Below are 19,580 nucleotides of genomic sequence, written 5' to 3'. Positions count from 1 at the left end.
CCATTTATCTAACACATGTTACTAGCTGTTTGGTATCCTCTAAGCACTTTACTAAGCATTGGGAGGGTCCATCAATGAACAAGATGAGCATTATCAGTGCCCCAATGGAGCTCACAGGCTAGTATTGAAAACAGGTAAACTTTTAATTAAATATTCATGCATTGAGAGCTTCATTCACAAACTTTAGAGCAACAGTGCTTACTCAATCGAAATGCTGCTGGAATTATATAAATATCTAAATCTGTATTTTGGCCAGATGCGGTGGCTCATGCTTATAATCTTAACACTTTGGGAGGCTGAGATGGGAGGATCGCTTTAGGCCAGGAGTTTGAGACCAGCCTGGTCAACATAGCGAGACCCCCATCTCTATTTTAGTAGAATGTATAAATTTAAAAAATCTGTTTTATGTCATTGTAAAAACAATCCTGTCCATGATATTTGGGTTTACCTCCACTGAAAAGGTTAAAGATTTGATTCTTGTCCAGGTTACTTGTGGGGTGGGAAATAAGGAAAAGCACCAATATAGTCAAATATTTATTGACTGCATACTGTATGCCATTCGACTATATTGCAGCCTTACATAAAGCTTTGCTATGGTTTAACATGCTTTTTTCGTAACTAGGGCTCTGTGGCATAAGAAATAATCTGCTTTAGTCTCTTCATTTTGAGAAAAGAAAACTGACTTAGAGAAGTTAAGTGAATTAAATTCACACAGTAGGAAAGAACTAGTTATAGAATCTGGTTTCTGATTTATTAGTCATTTCTTTGATGAACATTGATAGCCAGGCATTGTGCTAGACATTGGGAGTATTAAATCACATGATAGTCTGGAACCTTGAGAAGCTCATAGCTTCACTGGGGAGCCAATATGTTAACAGCTTTAATCTCATAAGATGAATGCCATATAGGCTGCTCTGGAAGTGCCCGTGGTGAGGATGTATGCAGGGAGGCGTCTAACCTGGGTGTGGGAGGAGATGGTGTCCAGGAAGGCTTCCTAGGTGTTTGGCAAGAGTAGAGTCTTGGAGGATGAGTATGAACTATCTTGAAATTGTCTGACTGTCAGAATTTTCTGCAGAGGGATGTAAAAGCACAGATTCTTCTTCCACCGTTGCATCCTGCTGGGGAATCTTTCGTTTAAATTTTTTCTTAAACATCTCAAGTGATTCTGGTGCTTAGCCAGTCTCAGAAACCACACTACTCCTTATCACTGTCTCCTGGAGGCAGTGAACCTGAATTGTATTTTGGGGAGACGTGATACTTAAAATGTATTAAGTCTCTGGTATTTTATTAAGCAGTCTTTCCTATTCCATAATCTAGGGGGAAAAGGAATTAGGAAGAGTTGTTTCCTACCTTTTCCTTTACAACTGGCCTGTAGAGAAGAACCATCTTTGTGAGTTTCACAGCTGTTGGGGAAACCTTTACTGAAGAATTTTCATACCTGTTAAGTAGAAAAAGTGAGAATAGCAAGGATTTAATGTTTTCCTATTTAATTCCCTATTTGTTGAGTACATGAAATGAATATATTTAAAAAATCTCTAATTTGGATATAAATAAGGAAGGCTTCTTATGAATAACCATCCCTTGCGTACCCACTGTAGACCTCACTCACCCACATTTCTCCCTCAGAGCCTTGTTCCAGTCTCTGAATCACTCTTGTTGGAGTGCATAAGTTAAATTGGAACAAGAGATGAGTCTGTTTATTCTTCCAGCTACAGGCACTTCTGATTTATACATATCTCATATATATCTAATGTATATGAACACATAGCTTCTACTAGCGATAGAGAGTGTGATACTTCCAGAATCCCAGAGAGCAAATAGTATTTCTGTATGCACCATATTCCTATATCTCTACTGGAAAGGAGACTAATGGCCATTAGGTTCAGAAAGAATGAAGGACTGGATGTGTTTGTGGCATGCATTTCATTCCTGCTCTGAAAGCAACAGCTGTTTCCTCAGAGTATGTGAACTGGAAGGATGGCCAGTTCTTCATATGAACAGGATCTTTTCTCTCTAGAATATGGTATATTTCTTACCAAATAAATGATGTTATCTATGTATATCAGGGGCTCAGGCCCATCCACAAAAGTCTACTTTTAACTAATATATATGCTTTTTGATAATTCAGGCTTTATGAGTTAGAAGTCTTTGTGGGTTTGTCTAGACTCCAAACCACCATGTATTATGTTATTTTTGTGGGAAGATGGATTTAAAATTCCAAGCTCTGGCTTATACATGGGCAGTGTGGTACAGAGTTTTTTCCTTTCACAGAAAACTTGTGTTTTAAGTTTTCGTTACTTCATTATCTACTTGGAACTTCGACAGTTTAAGTGTGGATAAAAATTCCCTCCTGTTTATCTCATAGTGTTGCTTTATGACTAAAAAGAGATAATGTATGCAAGAAAGAAGTTAAAAATGTAAAATAATATATAAATGTTTTTATAAAACCTTTGAAACATACCCCTTAGTTATTTGGGGACAACTTACTCTACTTTTATAATGGCATTTACTAAAACACTAAGGAACAAATAGTGAAATTCTTTGCAAACCAGAAACTACTAACTAGTTTTTCCGAAGTGAGATTTTTATAGAAACATACGAAAACTGGGAGTTTTATTGCCAACCCTTAAACCTTAGGTATAATAATAGTGTTTGTGCCCAAAACGCAACATAATTACTTTGTGGCTCGAATGGACTGAATTTGGCTTTCTTGTACATTTACTAATCAGTTACTCATTTGCTCCATAGTAGATGGCAACCTCAACATTCTCAGGCTGCTGGACATTGCCTGTGGTTCCTTCAGTTTTCTTTGGCATGTGGAAATTGCAAGTTAACTGCCAAGAAATTCTTGCTAATAGACACCCTGGCAGAGCAATGAGGAAAGTAGTGCTAACAAAAACATCATGGGAAGGGGAATCCTTAGCAGTGGGAAAACTCCCCCTAAAATGGTCAGTGCCTCTCGATTATCAGCTCTGTTGGCTTCAGCGTGAGTGTGATATCTTGATTAGGCAGCAGGTGGTCTGGTTGGATGAGATGGGTCTTTACATGTTTTGGCTTTGCTTTTAAGAAAATACTTTTATTAGAGTTATAGATTAGAATGACTAAAAATTAGATGATAACATGCATTAGAATTAAATATGAGAATATAAAAGTATATTAGAAGTAAAATATCCAAATGCATGTACAATGGAAATCTTTTAGAAATGATGGGGAGGCTGGGCACCATGGCTCACACCTGAAATCCCAGCACTTTGGGAGGCTGAGGTGGGCAGATCACTTGAGGTCAGGAGTTTGAAACCGGCCTGGCCAACATGGTGAAACCTGTCTCTACTAAAAATACAAAAATTAGCTGGGCGTGGTAGCACGTGCCTGTAATCCCAGCTACTTGGGAGGCTGAGGCAGGAGAATTGCTTGAATCCGGGAGGCAGAGGTTGCAGTGAGCTGAGCTCAGTGCGCCACTGCACTCCATTCAGCCTGGGCAACACAGTCAGACTCTCTCCAGTGACAAAACAAAACAAGAAATGATGAGGAGACAATACAACCTGTGCCACACTTTTGACTCCATAGCGTGGTCACGTTTTAGGAGAAAATCCAGCTTAGTGTGTGGTTGACTTGGATGGGGTCTTTGCTGTTTACAAGGGAAATGTGGGTCAGTTGATTGGAAACCCAGTAAACCATCCAGGAAAATATTTGGGTTGCTCCAGTCCTGCGTCTGAAAGTAGAATAGAGTCATTCTGCTGTTGGGAATAGCTTAGTATGCTTCCCACAGTGTGACTTTGTGGAGAGCTTTAGTTTGATTCTAGTTTCTTAAGGAAATCACAGTTTTTAATTATCAAGCCACATTTATTGAATTTATTGAGGAATGGGTTAGTCTCAAACTCCTGGGCTCCAGCTATCCTCCCACCTCAGTCTCTTGAGTAGCAAGAATAACAGGTGTGCACCACAGTGCCTGGTCTCAAGCCACCTTTAAATCAAGTCTTTTGATTTTCTTTTTTTTTGGTCTCATGTCTTCCCTAAATGTGGAATTCACTTCTCCTTATATTAAAATGCTTATAATACTTACTTTACCTCACACAGAATTCTACTCTGTAATAACTGCAGATTTTGGTGATACAGGAAATTGTCATTTTGCTACTTATTAGTCCTAACAAGTTGTTATATTTAAAAAATAGATTTTAAATATCTTAAAACATAAATTGAAACTTTATTTAAAAATTTTTTAAAGAAAATGCTATATTAAATAAAGATCGAATCTTTGTACCTGATATAATAGATGGTTACTCTGAGTCAATTAAAAAAAAAAAACGACAAATCGTTTTCTGTGTCCTCCATAATTAATTGAGGAAGCATATACTACATATTCCAAATTTTATTGTGAGAGAGCTTAAGGCAAATAGCTGTCCCATATAATACAAATGGTTGATATCTTTTCTTTTTTCTTTTTTTGTGAGATGGAGTCTTGCTCTGTTGCCAGGCTGGAGTACAATAGCGCTATCTGGGCTCATTGCAAACTCTGCCTCCTGGGTTGAAGCAATTCTCTTGCCTCAGCTTCCTGAGTAGCTGGGACTACAGGCGTGCACCACCATGCCCAGTTGATTTTTGTATTTTTAGTAGAGACGGGGTTTCAGCATGTTGGCCAGGATGGTCTCGATGTCTTGACCTTATGATCTGCCCACCTCCACCTCCCAAAGTGCTGGGGTTACAGGCATGAGCCACCGTGCCTGGCCCGATATCTTTTCTTTTGTTAAAACAATAAGAAAATGAATAAAAATTGGAACAAGCCTAATAACTAAATTAATTCAACACATATTTATTGAATATGTTATGTTCCAGGTATACTGCTGCTGAGCTGAGGTTGTAGTTAGTTCAGCTAGTGTGTACTTTTTCCAAGCTCAAGTTCATTCATTATTGATGACATTGGCATAATAATGGTAGCTGTCTCACAGGAATGTTGGAAAGATTCAATTCCTGAATACTTGTTAAGTCTTTAAAACGTAACTAGCCTCAGTATATTTTCATTAATTTAGTTTCACCAAATTTTTACTTACATATATTTGCTAAATTAAATATAAACATTTCCCTTTTAAGAGCAATATTTTATAATAATAATGAGTGCCTCCAGCACATTGCTAAATGCTTTACATTTTCTTACATAATCCTCATAGAAACTTTTTTTCTTTTTCCCTGAGACAGAGTCTGGCCCTGTTGCCCAGTCTCTGGTGTATAGTGGCGTGATCTCAGCTCACTGCAACCTCCACCTCCTAGGTTCAAGCTCTTCTCCTGCCTCAGCCTCCTGAGGATTATAGGTGTGAGCCACTGTACCCAGCACATAATCCTCATGCAAACTTAAAGAGGGAGAAGGTAAAATTTTTTTTTAGAAAGTTTTAGTAATTTGCCAAAGATTTTTGAAATACTAAGGGGTAATAATTCTATGAAATAAAAGGCTGGGTGTGGTGGCTTACATCTGTAACCCCAGCACTTTGGGAGGCTGAGGCAGGTGGATCACCTGAGATCAGGAGTTAGAGACCAGCCTGGCCAAAATGGTGAAACTCCATCTCTACTGAAAATGCAAAAAATTAGTCAGGTGTGGTGGCGAGCCCCTGTAATCCCAGCTACCTGGGAGGCTGAGGCAAGAGAATTGCTTGAACCTGGGAGGCGGAGGTTGCAGTGAACTAGATTGTGCCATTGCACTCCAGCCTGGAAAACAAGAGCAAAACTCCATCTCAAAAAAAAAATTATATGAAATATAGAAGATAATATAATATTCTCAGTCATGTAGCTAAGGAGTTTTAGGAATGGTTACTGCAAAGATTTTAGCTGCCTAAATGACAAGAAAAAAAGAAAATACCAAAACAAATAGAATTCATTCCTAGCCTTTTAGCTAAGAGTAAGTGTGAAAACAAAGAACCCACAATAACAGATGGATGATTTAATTAAATTAATTTTTCTCATAATTCATTCCTTTGTAGTTTTTGAGGGAATAAATAGAACTTGAGAAAAAGATAATTTGCGTAAAATGACATTTGGTGCTTCAGTTAAAAAAACAGGTACATGAATTAGAGAGTGACAGCCTTTGTCAACAAGACCAGATTCATTACAACACATTAAAATGGCTACTGAAATCATTATGAAAATTAACAACTGGAATAAATTAAATTTATAAGATGGGTTTATGAGGTGTACTCCAACTGATGACTTTTTTGCTGACCAATGAAGTTACTCTAAATAATCCAGTTGAAAGGTCCTGGGAGTGTGGCCAAATTTTTCTACCTTTTGTTCTATGGTCATTGATTTTTGAAATTCTAATTGGTAAACTAGATGATTACATAAATATTTTGCTCCTTATATTTTGATATGAAACCATAAATAAATAATATTTTAGAACCTACATTATGATTTCAAAGTAAGAAATAAAATGGAGTTCAGTAATGAAAAGCAGATGGATTTTATACTATGGCTATATAAATAAACTTTACAAATAAAATCAGCCATGGTATGCAAACAAGAGAGAAGAGATATTAGGGCCGGGTGTGGTGGTTCATGCCTGTAGTCCCAGCACTTTGGGGAGGCCAATGAGTGCAGATCACTTGAGGTCAGGAGTTTGAGACCAGCCTGGCCAACATGTGAAACCCCGTCTCTACTAAAAATACAAAAATTAGCCGGGCATGGTAGCACAAGCTTGTAGTCCCAGCTGTTCGGGAGACTTGCAGCAGGAGAATTGCTTGAACCCAGGAGGCAGAGGTTGCAGTTAGCTGATACTGTGCCACTGCCCTGCAGTCTGAGCAACAGAGCAAGACTCTGTCTTAAAAGTGAGAGAGAGATTGGGCTCAGTGTGTATCAAGTAGATAATAAATCAGCAGGGCTCACTGAATTGAAAAAAAGCCTATTACAAGGGTTAGTAAAATTACTATAGCAATAAATACTTAACAGGATTCTTTTTTCTCCCCCATCTGTCATTAGGTATTTTAAAACTGCACTGTCTGTGATGCTTAACAAAATAAAATTTTAGATTATCCTGTTCAAAGGAAAGTTATATAGTTATTGGCAAAATTATAGAAAACTAAATAAATTTAGACAAACCATGTCCTACTTTATTTTTACCTAAAAGTATTCTGAGTTGGGGTTTTATACTATGTCATTCTCATGATACCAGAATGGTTAGAGTTGTTATATGCTATAACCATTACCTTGAGAGATTATAATTTTCTTTTTCTGCAAAATGGATTTATAGGATGTTTGAAATGGCAAAAATAAATTGCTATAGACTGGAAGACAGTTTAGTGTAAAATAGATAAGGTAGAAAATAACATAAAATGCTGAACGTGTCAGTGGTCTTAAATATTATGTTAATTCTGTCCTCTTCAGTATTGTTCATATTGGAGTGTGAGTAAAATACAGAAAAAATGATTATATGTTTTATCTTCACAGTAAGGAATGTATTACAAATGGCCACCCAGTAAACAGTGTATGCAAAAAATGGAAATAAAAATTTCATAAAACAGTATTTATACTTACTGTGAGCAATATACTATTTACATGACTACTGTCCCATTCCATTTCATTCATTTTTTTTAAAGTGCTCTTCATTGGCCAGGTGTGATGGCTTACACTTGTAATCTCAGTACTTTAGGAGGCCGAGGTGGGTGGATAACCTGAGGTCAGGAGTTTGAGACCAGCCTGGCCAATATGGTGAAACCCCTTTTCTACTAAAAATAGAAAAAATTAGCTTGGTGTGATGGTGGGCACCTGTAATCTCAGATACTTGGGAAGCTGAGGCGGGAGAATCACTTGAACCCGGGAGGCGGAGGTTGCAGTGAGGTGAGATCCTCCATTGTACTCCAGCCTGGGGAACAAGAGCAAAACACCTCAAAAAATGTAAGTGCTCTCATGCCTGTAATCCCAGCACTTTGGGAGGCTGAGGCAGGCTGATCATAAGGTCAAGAGATTGAAACCATCCTGGCCAACATGGTGAAACCGCGTCTCTACTAAAAAATGCAAAAATTAGCTGGGTGTGGTGGCACGCGCCTGTAGTCCCAGCTACTCGGGATACTGAGGCAGGAGAATTGCTTGCACCCGGGAGGTGGAGGTTGCAGTGAGCCGAGATTGCTGCACTCTAGCCTGGCGACAGAGCAAGACTCTGTATCAAAAAAAAAAAAAAATATATATATATATATATATATATATATATATATATATGCTCTTAATTATCTTCTAAGTTGATAACATAACTCACTAGTGGGTTGATGCTTACAGTTTGGGGAAAAAAAAATAACCTAGACAGTAGGTTTAGGATTCTCACTCTTGAAACCATTACTTAGTATTACCATGAGTTATCCTAATTAGTACAGGTGTTAACAGTTAGTACCTTTACCACAAATCACAGAAAGCTAGAACTGGAAGAGACCCCCTAGGGAGAGATGGTCTAAACCTCCCTGCCCCTGTTTTTTTTTTTTTTTTTTTTTTTTTTAATGTTGCATTGTAGAAACTTTTAAGTGTATATTAAAGTAGAGAAAATAGAACAACAAGCCTCATGTATTCATTACCTCTTCTTTACTGGATTATTTTGAAGTAGATCCCAGATGTATCACTTTATCTGTAAAACTTTAGTATGTTTCTTTAAAAGGTAAAGAATCTTTTTAAAACAAAATTCAAAATGTCCTTACTATACCAGAAAATAATGGTAATTCCTAATGTCATCAAATGTCAAGACAATCTCTGACTGTGTCATAATTTAAAGAAATCTGGATTATTTGAATTAGTTACCAAAATCTATGCACTATATTTGATTGATACATCTCTTCAGTCTCTTTCCACGTATACATCTCCTTTTTTCCCTTTGGGTATGTGTACGTGTGTATGTCTTGTTGAAGAAATCAGGTTGTGTAGTAGTTTTGATATTCTGGTCATTTAACATTTTTGTCTGTCTCTTACACTTCTGGTAAACTGGTAGTTAGGTCAAGAGGCTTAATTAAATTTCTGAACATTTGCAAGAATGCTCCAAAGACAGTATTTTTTTCTTTTTGAGAGACAGGGCCTCACCCTGTCATCCACACTGGAGTACAGTGGCATGATCATAGCTCATAGTAACCTTTAACTGCTGGGCTTAAGTTATTCTCCCGCCTCAAGTAGCTGGGACTACAGGTACACATCACCATGCTTGGCTAATTTGTAAATTTTTTATAGTGATGGAGTCTTGCTGTGTTTCCCAGGCTGGTTTCAAATTCCTTGACTTTTGTGGTCCTCCCACCTAGGCCTCACAAAGTGTTAAGATTATAGGCATGAGCCACTATGCCTGGACAAAGATAGTATTTTGAATTTCCTATAGTGTGACATAAGTAGGCAAATAATGTTTGCTTGTCTTGCCTTTTTGTGATGTTAAGATTGATCAGTGGCTTCAGGCCTTATTACTATAATGTATCTTATTAAAGTTCCTCATCAGCCTTCCATGTGATGGATCATCCATTAATGGTCATTGGGTTGATCTATTTGTTAAGTATTTTGAAATGATGATATTCTAACTCTATCCTTTTGCATTCATTAGCTTGAAATTTCTATAAAGAACTTTACCTTAGCTAGCGATTTAATTTCCTATATGACTATTTGGTTATAAGGAAAGGTGGGATAAATGCTTGACTTTTCCCCTGTATCAGCAGATATTTAGAATAATGATTCTTTAGACTCCTCCAAAAGTGACCTGTGAGCTTTTGGTTTTAATTTTTTTTTTTAAGTATCATTCAGAACAGATGGATTTAAGCATATTTGATATATTTAACACCACTGAAGTTTTTTGTTTGGTGACCAAATTGTCCCAGCTTCAACCAATGGGAAGACATTTAAATTGACTTTAGAGATCTTCTGATATGATCTCAGGAGAGTCTGAATTTCCAGAACTCTCTTACATTGTATGCTCCAGACTTGCAATTAGCTCTTTCTTCAAGGAATGGTAAGATTTTTCAGTACTCAGATAAACCCATTAAGGAACTTACTTAAAAGATGCTTGTTGGAAATCTAGTCTTCAGGTCATCGGCCTTTTCACTATCCAGTGCTGCCTCTGTAGATTGAAACACACAGTACTAGTCACCTTATCAACTACTGTTGCACCTTTTTTCCCAGCACACGTTGATAGCTGCCAGATTCACCATCCCAGCATTCTTGTTGCTTGGGGCTAGCCTTGTGTCATGATTTAGACCATAAAATATAAGGGGATGGGTGCTAGAAACTTATTTAGAATTGATATGTAATTTTACCTTAAAAAAGGGGGGATCTTGCTTTTGAAATTTATTTTTCAACGTTATATTCAATTAAAGAAACTGTTTAGGGATGGGTGTGGTGGCTCATGCCAGTAATCCCAGCATGTTGGATGGCCAAGGTGGGAGGATTGCTTGAGCCCAGGAGTACGAGACCAGCCTGGGCAACATTGTGAGACCACCATCTCTATAAAAAATGAGAAATTAATGAGATGTGATCTCACACCTCTAGTCCCAGCTGCTTGGAGAGGCTGAGGTGGGAGGATCACTTGAGCCCAGGAGTTCAAGATTACAGTGAGCTATGATTGCATTACCGTACTCCAGCCTGGGTGACAGAGTGAGATTCTGTCTGAAAACCAAAACAACAACAAAAAACTATTCAGGACAGTTCCTCATTTTCCATACTCATGGAAGGTACAAGTGGTCTGGATAAGTAAAAACAATGGAGAGTTTATAAATCATCTGTTTCTTTTTGGAGTTTCCTAAATGTTCTTTAGCATATACAGATTTATCTTCCTAATTATGTTTAGTTCTGGGTATTGTCTAATAATTATAATAGCTAATGATAGTATTTACTTTGTACCAGGAAGTAGTTTAAATATTTTTTTGTATTAACTCACTCGATCCTTGAAACGATCCTATGAAATAGCTATAATTATTATTCTAAAATTACAGAGGGAAACTGAGTAAAGAGAGTTTATGTGCTTATCTAAAAGCACACAGTCACACAGCAGTATGTGTGAGAACCAGGATTCTAACCCAGGTGCTCTGGTTCCAACTATATTAAAATTGCCTTCCATTTTCAGAGTACAAATTTATTAGCAATATATGGTGGTGGGCTAGAAATCTATTTCGAAGTGGATTTAAAATATATGTGTTTTTCATTAGCATATTTTATGGCTTCTGTTTAAGATTAGTACGTTTAATTCATGTTACTACAGTTAGGTATAGGACCTTTTCGTAGATATCTAAAGTTGCAGGCAATCCAATGAGATATTGATTTCATTTGCTGTATTGAAACTCTTATGTAAGAAGTAAAACCCAATGGCATCATGAATGAGACAATTCACGTAATGCTTATAACATAGATAAAAATGCTACAAACAATTTCTTAGTTATAGAATCTATAAAGTTCTGATAAGCTTACATGTGTAAAAGAAGCTAATAATAATTTATATTTTAAATGTGTATCCTTTATCCATGAAGAGCTGTCATTAGCCACATTCATCATTAGACATATTGTTGAGAGATATAGTGATGAAATAGATGCACAAACACACTAGATAAATTTGCCTTAATTCATAATGATACATTGCCCAGGCCACCTTGCTCTTAGTTTACCCCATTTTGTAGACCTTAAAAATAGATGTTCTGGAAAGAAAAGACGTCTATCCTACACACTCTTAGCTTTTTAATTTTAAACACGCTATACTATTTTTCTTAGATGTTAGCATTAAAATACTATTTGAGACATTAAAATGGTTTAATATTAATATCTCAAAGAGAAAGAATAAGAACAATTATGTTTGCTCTGTGGTTTTGAGTAATAATAACTAGTTATGCAGAACTTCAATAGAGAAGCAGTTTGATGCAGTAGCACAGTTTTTCTGCTATTCTGTTTTAGCACGAGTAAAATAAGGGATTTAGTTAAATCAGGGTTGCATATGCACACAGGCATTGGGCCCTGGGTTGAGCCCAGACTTCTTTTCACAATCCTTCTTAAGGCATTGTATGCAGGTAGTTACTGTGGTCTAGTAGAGTTGATCCCAAAGATGCAACCAACCTAGTAGGATTGAGTGTATGGTAAAATGGTTCTTCCCTTCCTTTTTCAAAATAATACCTCAGAAAATATATTTGAATTTTCATGAAGTCTCTGTGAGGTACTCTTTTTTTTTTTTTTTTCTGAGACAGAGTTTCACTCTCTTGTCCAGGCTGGAGTATAGTGATGTGGTCTTGGGTCACTGCAACCTCTGCCTCCTGGGTTCAAGTGATTCTTTTGCTTCACCCTCCCAAGTAGCTGGGACTACAGGCACATGTTACCATGCCCAGCTAATTTTTGTATTTTTAGAGGAGATGGTGTTTTGCCTTATTGGCCAGGCTGGTCTCGTACTCCTGAGCACAAGTGATCTGCCTGCCTTTCCCTCCCAAAGTGCTGGGATTGCAGGCATGAGCCACCATGCCCTGCCGAGAACTCTGTTTTGAACAGTAAAGTACTATTTGAGAAGACATGGCGGAAACTCAGTTAATGGATTGTAGTTTTGCATGCATATGGAAGCCCTGATAGAATTTGCTGAAAAAAAAAAAAAAAAGGAGATGATGGCATTTCACGCAGATTTTGTCATTATTTCTGGGAGCATAGCTTCGTAATTAGAATTGTTAGATGTTGTAAATGAATATTATGAGGATTACTTTAAAAAGTGATGTTGTAAGTGCTTCTCAAAGTACCTTTTTGTTAACGATCAGTTTTAAAAAAAATTTCCTGTTTGTTGCCAGTGGATACTTTTGTAAAATACAATAAAAATGAATTATTAGAAAAATGAAATTAAAAAAAACACCTACAAAGTAGGAATCAAAATTCAGCAGACAAAATTATTCTGCCCCATTGCTATGGAATTTTCCAAAACATTCTCTTAATTTTTGCAACAAATAGTTTATAGTGTGACAATGGCCACAGACCAAAACTTTGTATGGCAGTGGGGTTATACCCTAGAAGTCACAAATATACCTATACAGGATGGATGAAGAAATGTTCTTTTCTCATGTTATGTGCATTGTGGTGCTGGTAGCTGTGCCTCAGATCAAGAGTCAGCTCACTATGGCCCTCGGGCCAAATCTGGTTAATCACCCTGCTTTGAAAATAAAGCAGGAACACAACTGTACCCACTCACTTACGTTTTGTCTACAGCAGAGTTGAGTAGTTAACAGCAGACACTATGTGATCTGCAATGCCTAAAATATTTACTATGAGGTCCTTTACAGAAATGTTTGCAAACTCCTTCTTTAGATTTGAAAATGACAGTTATGAATGATTGCTACTTATATATTACTTGTTTCCATTTTTCCCTGACTACATTATCTTTGTTTAAATGTATTAGACGTATTGTTTGACTTTTTTCCTCTAGTCACTGATGAACCTCAGATAAATTCGGAGAGAAGTAAAGAAAAAGAAAGGATCAAGAGTGATCGCGTAAAGAAGAGGAAACCAAAGCGAAAAGATTATCAACCCAACTATTTCCTGTCCATTCCAATCATCAACAAAGAGGTGGTATTTTTTTAAAAACTATTTTTACTGTGAAATTTTATTCTACATTTAAAGCACACTAAATGCTTATGAGCCCACTTGCTCTCAGCTTCCAAGAGTCTTTGGTGGTGGCATTTTACTAGGATTATATAGGGAATATTTCTATTTAAGTAATAGAAATGTATTTAAACAACATGCTTGGAAAATATTTATTTATTTTTTTATTTTTTTGAGACAGGGTCTTGCTCTGTCACCCAGGCTGGAGTGGAGTAGCACAGTCATAGCTCACTGCAGCCTTCAACTTCTGAGCTCAAGCAGTCGTCCCATCTCAGCCTCCAAAACTGTTTAGGCAATCATATTTAAACAGTAATTTTACAAAAACTACTTGAAAAAAGTGTTGCCAGATGGCATGTCAAGGTCATTTCCAAGTGTTTGTTCATTTTATCTGAGGGACCCTTTGGAAGCAGAGAGCAGTGACCAGTTGAGAAAAGAAAATTCTGAGATCTCTGTTGGGGTTTCTTGCTGCTTAATCTTGTTTATGATAGTGATTATTTCAACATAGTTTCTTTAAAAAATTACTTGGTGTTGTAACAACTTAATATTGCACCATAAACTTGGTAGAAATCTATTAAAAATCTGAAAAGTTAATGTAGTATAAATAATAGAAAATGGAACCAGCCAACTAGCTCATACTGAGAAAGCCCTGAGAGAGAAAACTCTTGCATCTCATTACAATTACTGAAGCAGTGAGGTAGGAATTAAAATGCCTCAGGAAAGAACACCTCACTTGGAAGAATGACTGTTTTTACTCCTTGGCCCAATTTAAGAGTCAGATCTGAATTTCTGTTTGATTTCGGGTTATAATCTCTTTGACCAGGCACATTTTCAGGTTGCTTTTCCCATTGTTTAACTAGAATGTCTCTAGGGAATGCTAACAAATTGTTAAAAATCAAAACAAAATTAAAATGAAAAATAAATATCAAAAGAAAAATTATGTTGGGTCATTCTAGGAAATATCTAGTCTGTGACACAGTTTAGCTGGGGAGAAAATATACATAAAAAGCGAAAAGTTACCTAGCCATGTAAAATTTTAGATTTGATGTAGTGAAGAATCATATTCTGATTATACTGATACATATTTGATTCCTTTGGTTGAGGAGTAGTTCTTCTTGTTTTTTATTTTATTTTATTTTATTTTATTTTTCCGAATCCTAACCACTAGGTGACCAGGGAGAGGAATAGTTCTTAAAGGCCCTAATAAGGACCAGATATGGTGGCTCAAGCCTGTAATTCCAGCACTTTGGGAAGCTGAGGTGGGTGGATCTCTCAAGCCTAGGAGTTTGAGACCAGCCTGGGCAACATGACAAAACCCTGTCTTTACTAAAAGTACAACAATTAGCCGGGCATGGTGGCTTGCACCTGTGGTCCCAGCTACTCGGGAGGCTGAGGTGGGAGAATTGCTTGAGTCCAGGAGGCAGAGGTTACAGTGAGCCGAGATTGCACCGTTGCACTCCAGCCTGGGTGACGGAGCCAGACCATATCTCAAAAGAAACCCACAAACAAATAACAATGAAAAGTCCTAGTGAAATAGCTCTTAAAAGTGCTTAGGCGATACAAAGTTAGTGTAATCAGTAATTATGTATTTTATTAAAATACTTGCAAGTTGTTTGAAATTTAGGATCATGTATACATATGGGGATTAGGAGAGCTCAGGGAGTGAGAGGTGCCGCTGCTTTCATGATCAGTCAGACAGAAGCCAGGTCTAAGGACACTGAAAGTCAGACAGTTGAAGTGACTTCCCTGCGGACACGAGATTGGTGATTGGAAGAGAATCCAGATTCTCTATTTTGATTTGACAGAGTCTTTCAATGTAGATGATCGATGAACACCTCAGGTTGTTGCTTTCACTAGGCTGCTCATTTTATGCTTTTCCCGTCACCTGTATTCCTTGCTCCCAGGGGAGACTGAGCAGCATCTCTGCGTCACTCCCGTGTCTGCCCCCTCCCCTCCTAGCCATGTCACCAACCTGCTTATGTACTTCAGGATTTTCCTGCTGGTAGGATAAAGACAACCTCTTTTCCCTGTTCTCTGAGGTTTTGCCTGCTCTGTCCTCTCCCTTTCAGCTCTTGCTTTTTCTGCCCGAGCTCTTCTAGCTGTCCTTGGGCATGCCAGGTTCCCTCGGTCCCAGAGAAACCTTCCCTGGCTGGAGTTTTCTCCTTGCTCCTCTTGGTTTTGTTAATGCCAGAATCTCAGCTCAAACCTCTCTACCCATGGCCACCCCGTCTAGTCTAGGTCAACTACCCACTTTGCTTGCCCATTCCTGTCAGCTAAAGGTTTTCACAGCTTTCTGTTTGTTTTTTGTCATCCTTGCAACTTGACACCTGTCTTCCTCACAAGGTTGTTAGCGCATGCCCATACCTAGGCTGGTGCCTGTTCAAGAGTATGTGCACACGCACACACGCCCTCTCGCTCTTGTGCTCTCTCTCTCTCTCTCTCTCTCTCTCTCTCTCTCCTGTTGTTTCATGGTGAAGGCGTGTTTCTGTCATTCCAAGTTAAAACCAGAACATTTAAAAATAATAAATACAATGTAATGGTAGTTTCATAATACAAGTTCAACAACAGTTATTTGTTTCGAAGGAGGTAGGGTAACTTATATTAGGGGAAAATGCAGGTTTCAAGTGATCATGAAACCAAGTAATTTAATGTTTCCCTTTCAGGAGACTTATATGTAGTTAACCACTTAAAGCTTACATACAAATATGGGGAAGAGATGTAGGGATCAGGCAAGATTAGGAGTTATATTTTGTATCTTCCGCATGAGCACATTTTTGTTTGTTTTAAAGTGTCTCATGTTAATTTTCTTTTTAAACTACTTATGAGCTTTTGTGGGAAGGCTTGGGAAAAGAGTAGCATTTATAACATTGTTTCAATGGAAGACTGTATTCCAAGTTCCAATTAAGTGACCTGCAAACAAGCTTTTGGAAGCTAGCACATTCACAATGAGTTGCTCTACTTTTAGCCTCTACATGTTGGCATCTAGTTTTAAAGAAAAAAGTATTCAGAATTCCACTGGTCTTTGATTTTAAACACATTCTTAGAAGTTTGGAATTCTTTATTAGTGGAAAATCTTGATTTCATATTTTAAGCAACAGAAAATGGATTAGGATGGCTGCTTTAAAAAATCCTAATTGGAAGTATATGGAAGTATGTGTTTCCATTAACTTGCAATTGCATGTTAGTTTAAAAAGAAAAGAAGAAAACATTTTGATGGGGATATAGTAAATCCTAAATGTTTCTTAAATGGCTAGAATTTTTAAATTAATTCTAACTGGATTTAACCATATATTGGTTTTATATGCCTTCTTTTGAGAGATAATAATACAAGAATCAACATTGAAAAAATCAAGAAACAGTCAGAAGCTGATTGAAATTAGGAGTATATTATTAATTTTTTGTTGATATCTTTTAAAAATATGCTAATAGTATATTTTTAATTTTTTAGATTTTCTTCAGGGGTTTTTCTTTTCTTCTCTCTCTCTCTCTCTCCTCCCTCCTTCCTTCCTTCCTTCCTTCTTTCCTTCCTTCCTTCCTTCCTTCTTTCTTTCTTTTTTTTCTTTTTTTTGAGACAAGGTCTCACTATGTTGCCCAGGCTAGTCTCAATCTCCTGGACTCAGGCAATCCTTCCTTCTCAGCTTCCCAAAATGTTGGGATTACAGGTGTGAGCCACCCATGCCCAGCCTCTTCAGGGGTTTTAAAAGTCATTTGTTACATTTAATTGTGTATTTCAAAATTTTGCAATGTGAAAATTACTGGTCTTAGGAAAATATGGACGTGGATTAGTGCATTCAGTTCTTTTCTGGAAAATAATAGTAAAAGTATTTGATGTCATCAGGTGTGTATGTTAGGCACCTGGTAGATAAAGAACATTCTTTATTTGAGGATGATTTTTTAACTTTTACTCCAATTATTGCTATATCATGAGTTTGTCAAGTTCTTTGATAGTTGTGGACAAGCAAAAAAAATTAAGAAAAATTAGGTAGCAAATTAGTGTGATATTTCTAATAAGTCTTAATCAGGCAACAAATTTGGGAACAATATATGTATTAATAACAGCTTAGGAAAATTCCAAGAACAATATCAAAAGGTAAGGTCAAAGACATTTTCCCTAGAATGTAACTCTTCTCTCTCATGTAGAGGCATGCTAACTTTAAGGCATTTCCTTTGAACTCATATATGATTTGAGTCAATTAGAAAGTTTAAAAGATATGAGAACAAATTTTCTAATTGCATTATTTTTAGACGTGGAATATGAGAGTGGTAATATTTAGCAGATGAATATTAGCTTTTATTCTCTTAAATTACTCAGTGAATGAAATATTTAAGATTTAGGTAAAGTTTTTATTTTTACAAGTTTCACTATTTTATTTGAATTTGACTTTATAGTGTTAGGTTTCAAAAATGTGCTTTCTGCAGCACTGCCAGTGGCTGGGGATTATGGTGACAGATAAGCTTTAATGATTTTATGGAATTTTAAATAATGGCTGTAAAAATTAGTTTCCTTTGGCCTTTGATGTCATTGGTATTTTTAAAATATGACATATAAAGAAGACTCTAAGGTGTTTTTCTTTTCTTTTACTTTTTAAGAATATAATTAAGATTAAAAAGCATGAAAAATATTACCGTTATATCAAGAAATACATAAATTAATCTGGAGAATCAAAGCATTGTTAGAAAGATATTGCTTGATTAGATTAACCTTAACATTTTCATAAGTTTGGGGTTAATCCTGCATAAGTACTGTGTGACTTGAGAGAAATAATAGTCTTTAAAGTATTTTACAGTTTTCACTTACAGTTTTATATGCTACTCGATAATTGAAAGATACTAATTGGTCTAAAACTATTTTACCATGTGGGACATTTTACCAGAATATGGAGCATACAAATGGATAGAATTTTGAACATTGCCCTGAATTTACATATAATTAATATTTGAAGTTAGAATGAAGACTAAGTTAGTGTGAAAATACAAATATTCTATGTATTAAGTGCAAGTAACAATCCCCTATCCAATTATGACAACCAAAAATATCTCTAGATATTGCCAAATGTCCTCTGGGAGGCAAAATTGCACTGGTAGAAAAACACTGATTTGAACAGTATTGGTGCTGTTGTGTACCTTCTGTTTGGCAAATGGTGAAGAGCTTACAAAGTACTTTCATGTAGCTTTTCTAATATGATCTTTAATGCAACTTTAAGTTTGGCTATGCAAAAATCCAACTTTAAAATAATTGTGGAGTAATGTGGACTTATACTAAAGGCTTTTTATTTTTTTTTGAGGGCCAGTGTGTTGTGTTACATAGTGTCTTAGTCCATTTTGTGCTACCTGAGACTGGATAATTTATAAAGAGCAGTTTATTTCTCACAATTCTGGGAGCTGGGAAATCCAAGATTGAGTAACCAGCCAGCATCTGGCGAGAACCTTCTTGCTGCTATTGTCCCATGGTGAAAGACGAGAGGGCCAGGGAGAGAGTGAATGAAACAGTGAGCAATCTCAAGGGGGGCACTAACTCATCCTTAGGAAGTTCACTTCCACAGTAACAGCATTAACCCATTCATGAGAGCAGTACCCCCATGACCTGAACACCTCTTGTTAGGCCCCACCCCCCGACACTGCATTGTTGGTCCAGTTTCCAGCACATGAACTTTGGAGCACACATTCAAACCTTAGCACTGATTAGACTTTCTGAAAATCCCCTTAAATGTCTTTCCTGATGTTTCAGTTCTTAAGTCCATGACCACATGTCTGCTCCTCTCCTTTCTGTTTCTCATAAACAGACAAACTCCTTGTACCCCTCTTGGTCTTTTTCCATATTCTATTTCTTTCTAGCTACTTCTCCTCACTCCTGCTGGACCTTTTCCTCCAGGTGCCTCTGTCATCTTTTTCATATGCAGTTTATTCTTTTGCTTGCTTGCTTGCTTTTTTTTTTTTTTTTTTTGCTTTTGGGGTGGGTATATAGTGTTGAGATTTTTAAAGTCTGTGTTTCAGTTTATTTTAACAGAGATAATACCAGTCTCTATCTCATGGGACTG

General features: G+C 36.8%; 1 protein-coding gene across 3 annotated transcripts in view; it reads left to right on the top strand.

The window, feature by feature from the left end:
- The window catches only part of AKAP7 (A-kinase anchoring protein 7), a 143,037-nt gene that overhangs the window by 11,104 nt on the left and 112,353 nt on the right, over positions 1-19,580 (top strand). For all 3 annotated transcript variants that reach the window (XM_032274768.1, XM_032274769.1, XM_032274770.1), the window contains exon 3: positions 13,370-13,509. In XM_032274768.1, coding sequence (XP_032130659.1) covers positions 13,370-13,509 — 140 coding nt within the window. The remainder of the gene's footprint in view (positions 1-13,369; positions 13,510-19,580) is intronic.

This window comes from Sapajus apella, unplaced genomic scaffold, assembly GCF_009761245.1.
Source record: "Sapajus apella isolate SASKATOON/1434 unplaced genomic scaffold, GSC_monkey_1.0 scaffold6, whole genome shotgun sequence".
NCBI lineage: Eukaryota > Metazoa > Chordata > Mammalia > Primates > Cebidae > Sapajus > Sapajus apella.
The sequence above is the reverse complement of the archived record's forward strand: the minus strand, read 5'-3'. Positions and strand labels throughout refer to the sequence as shown.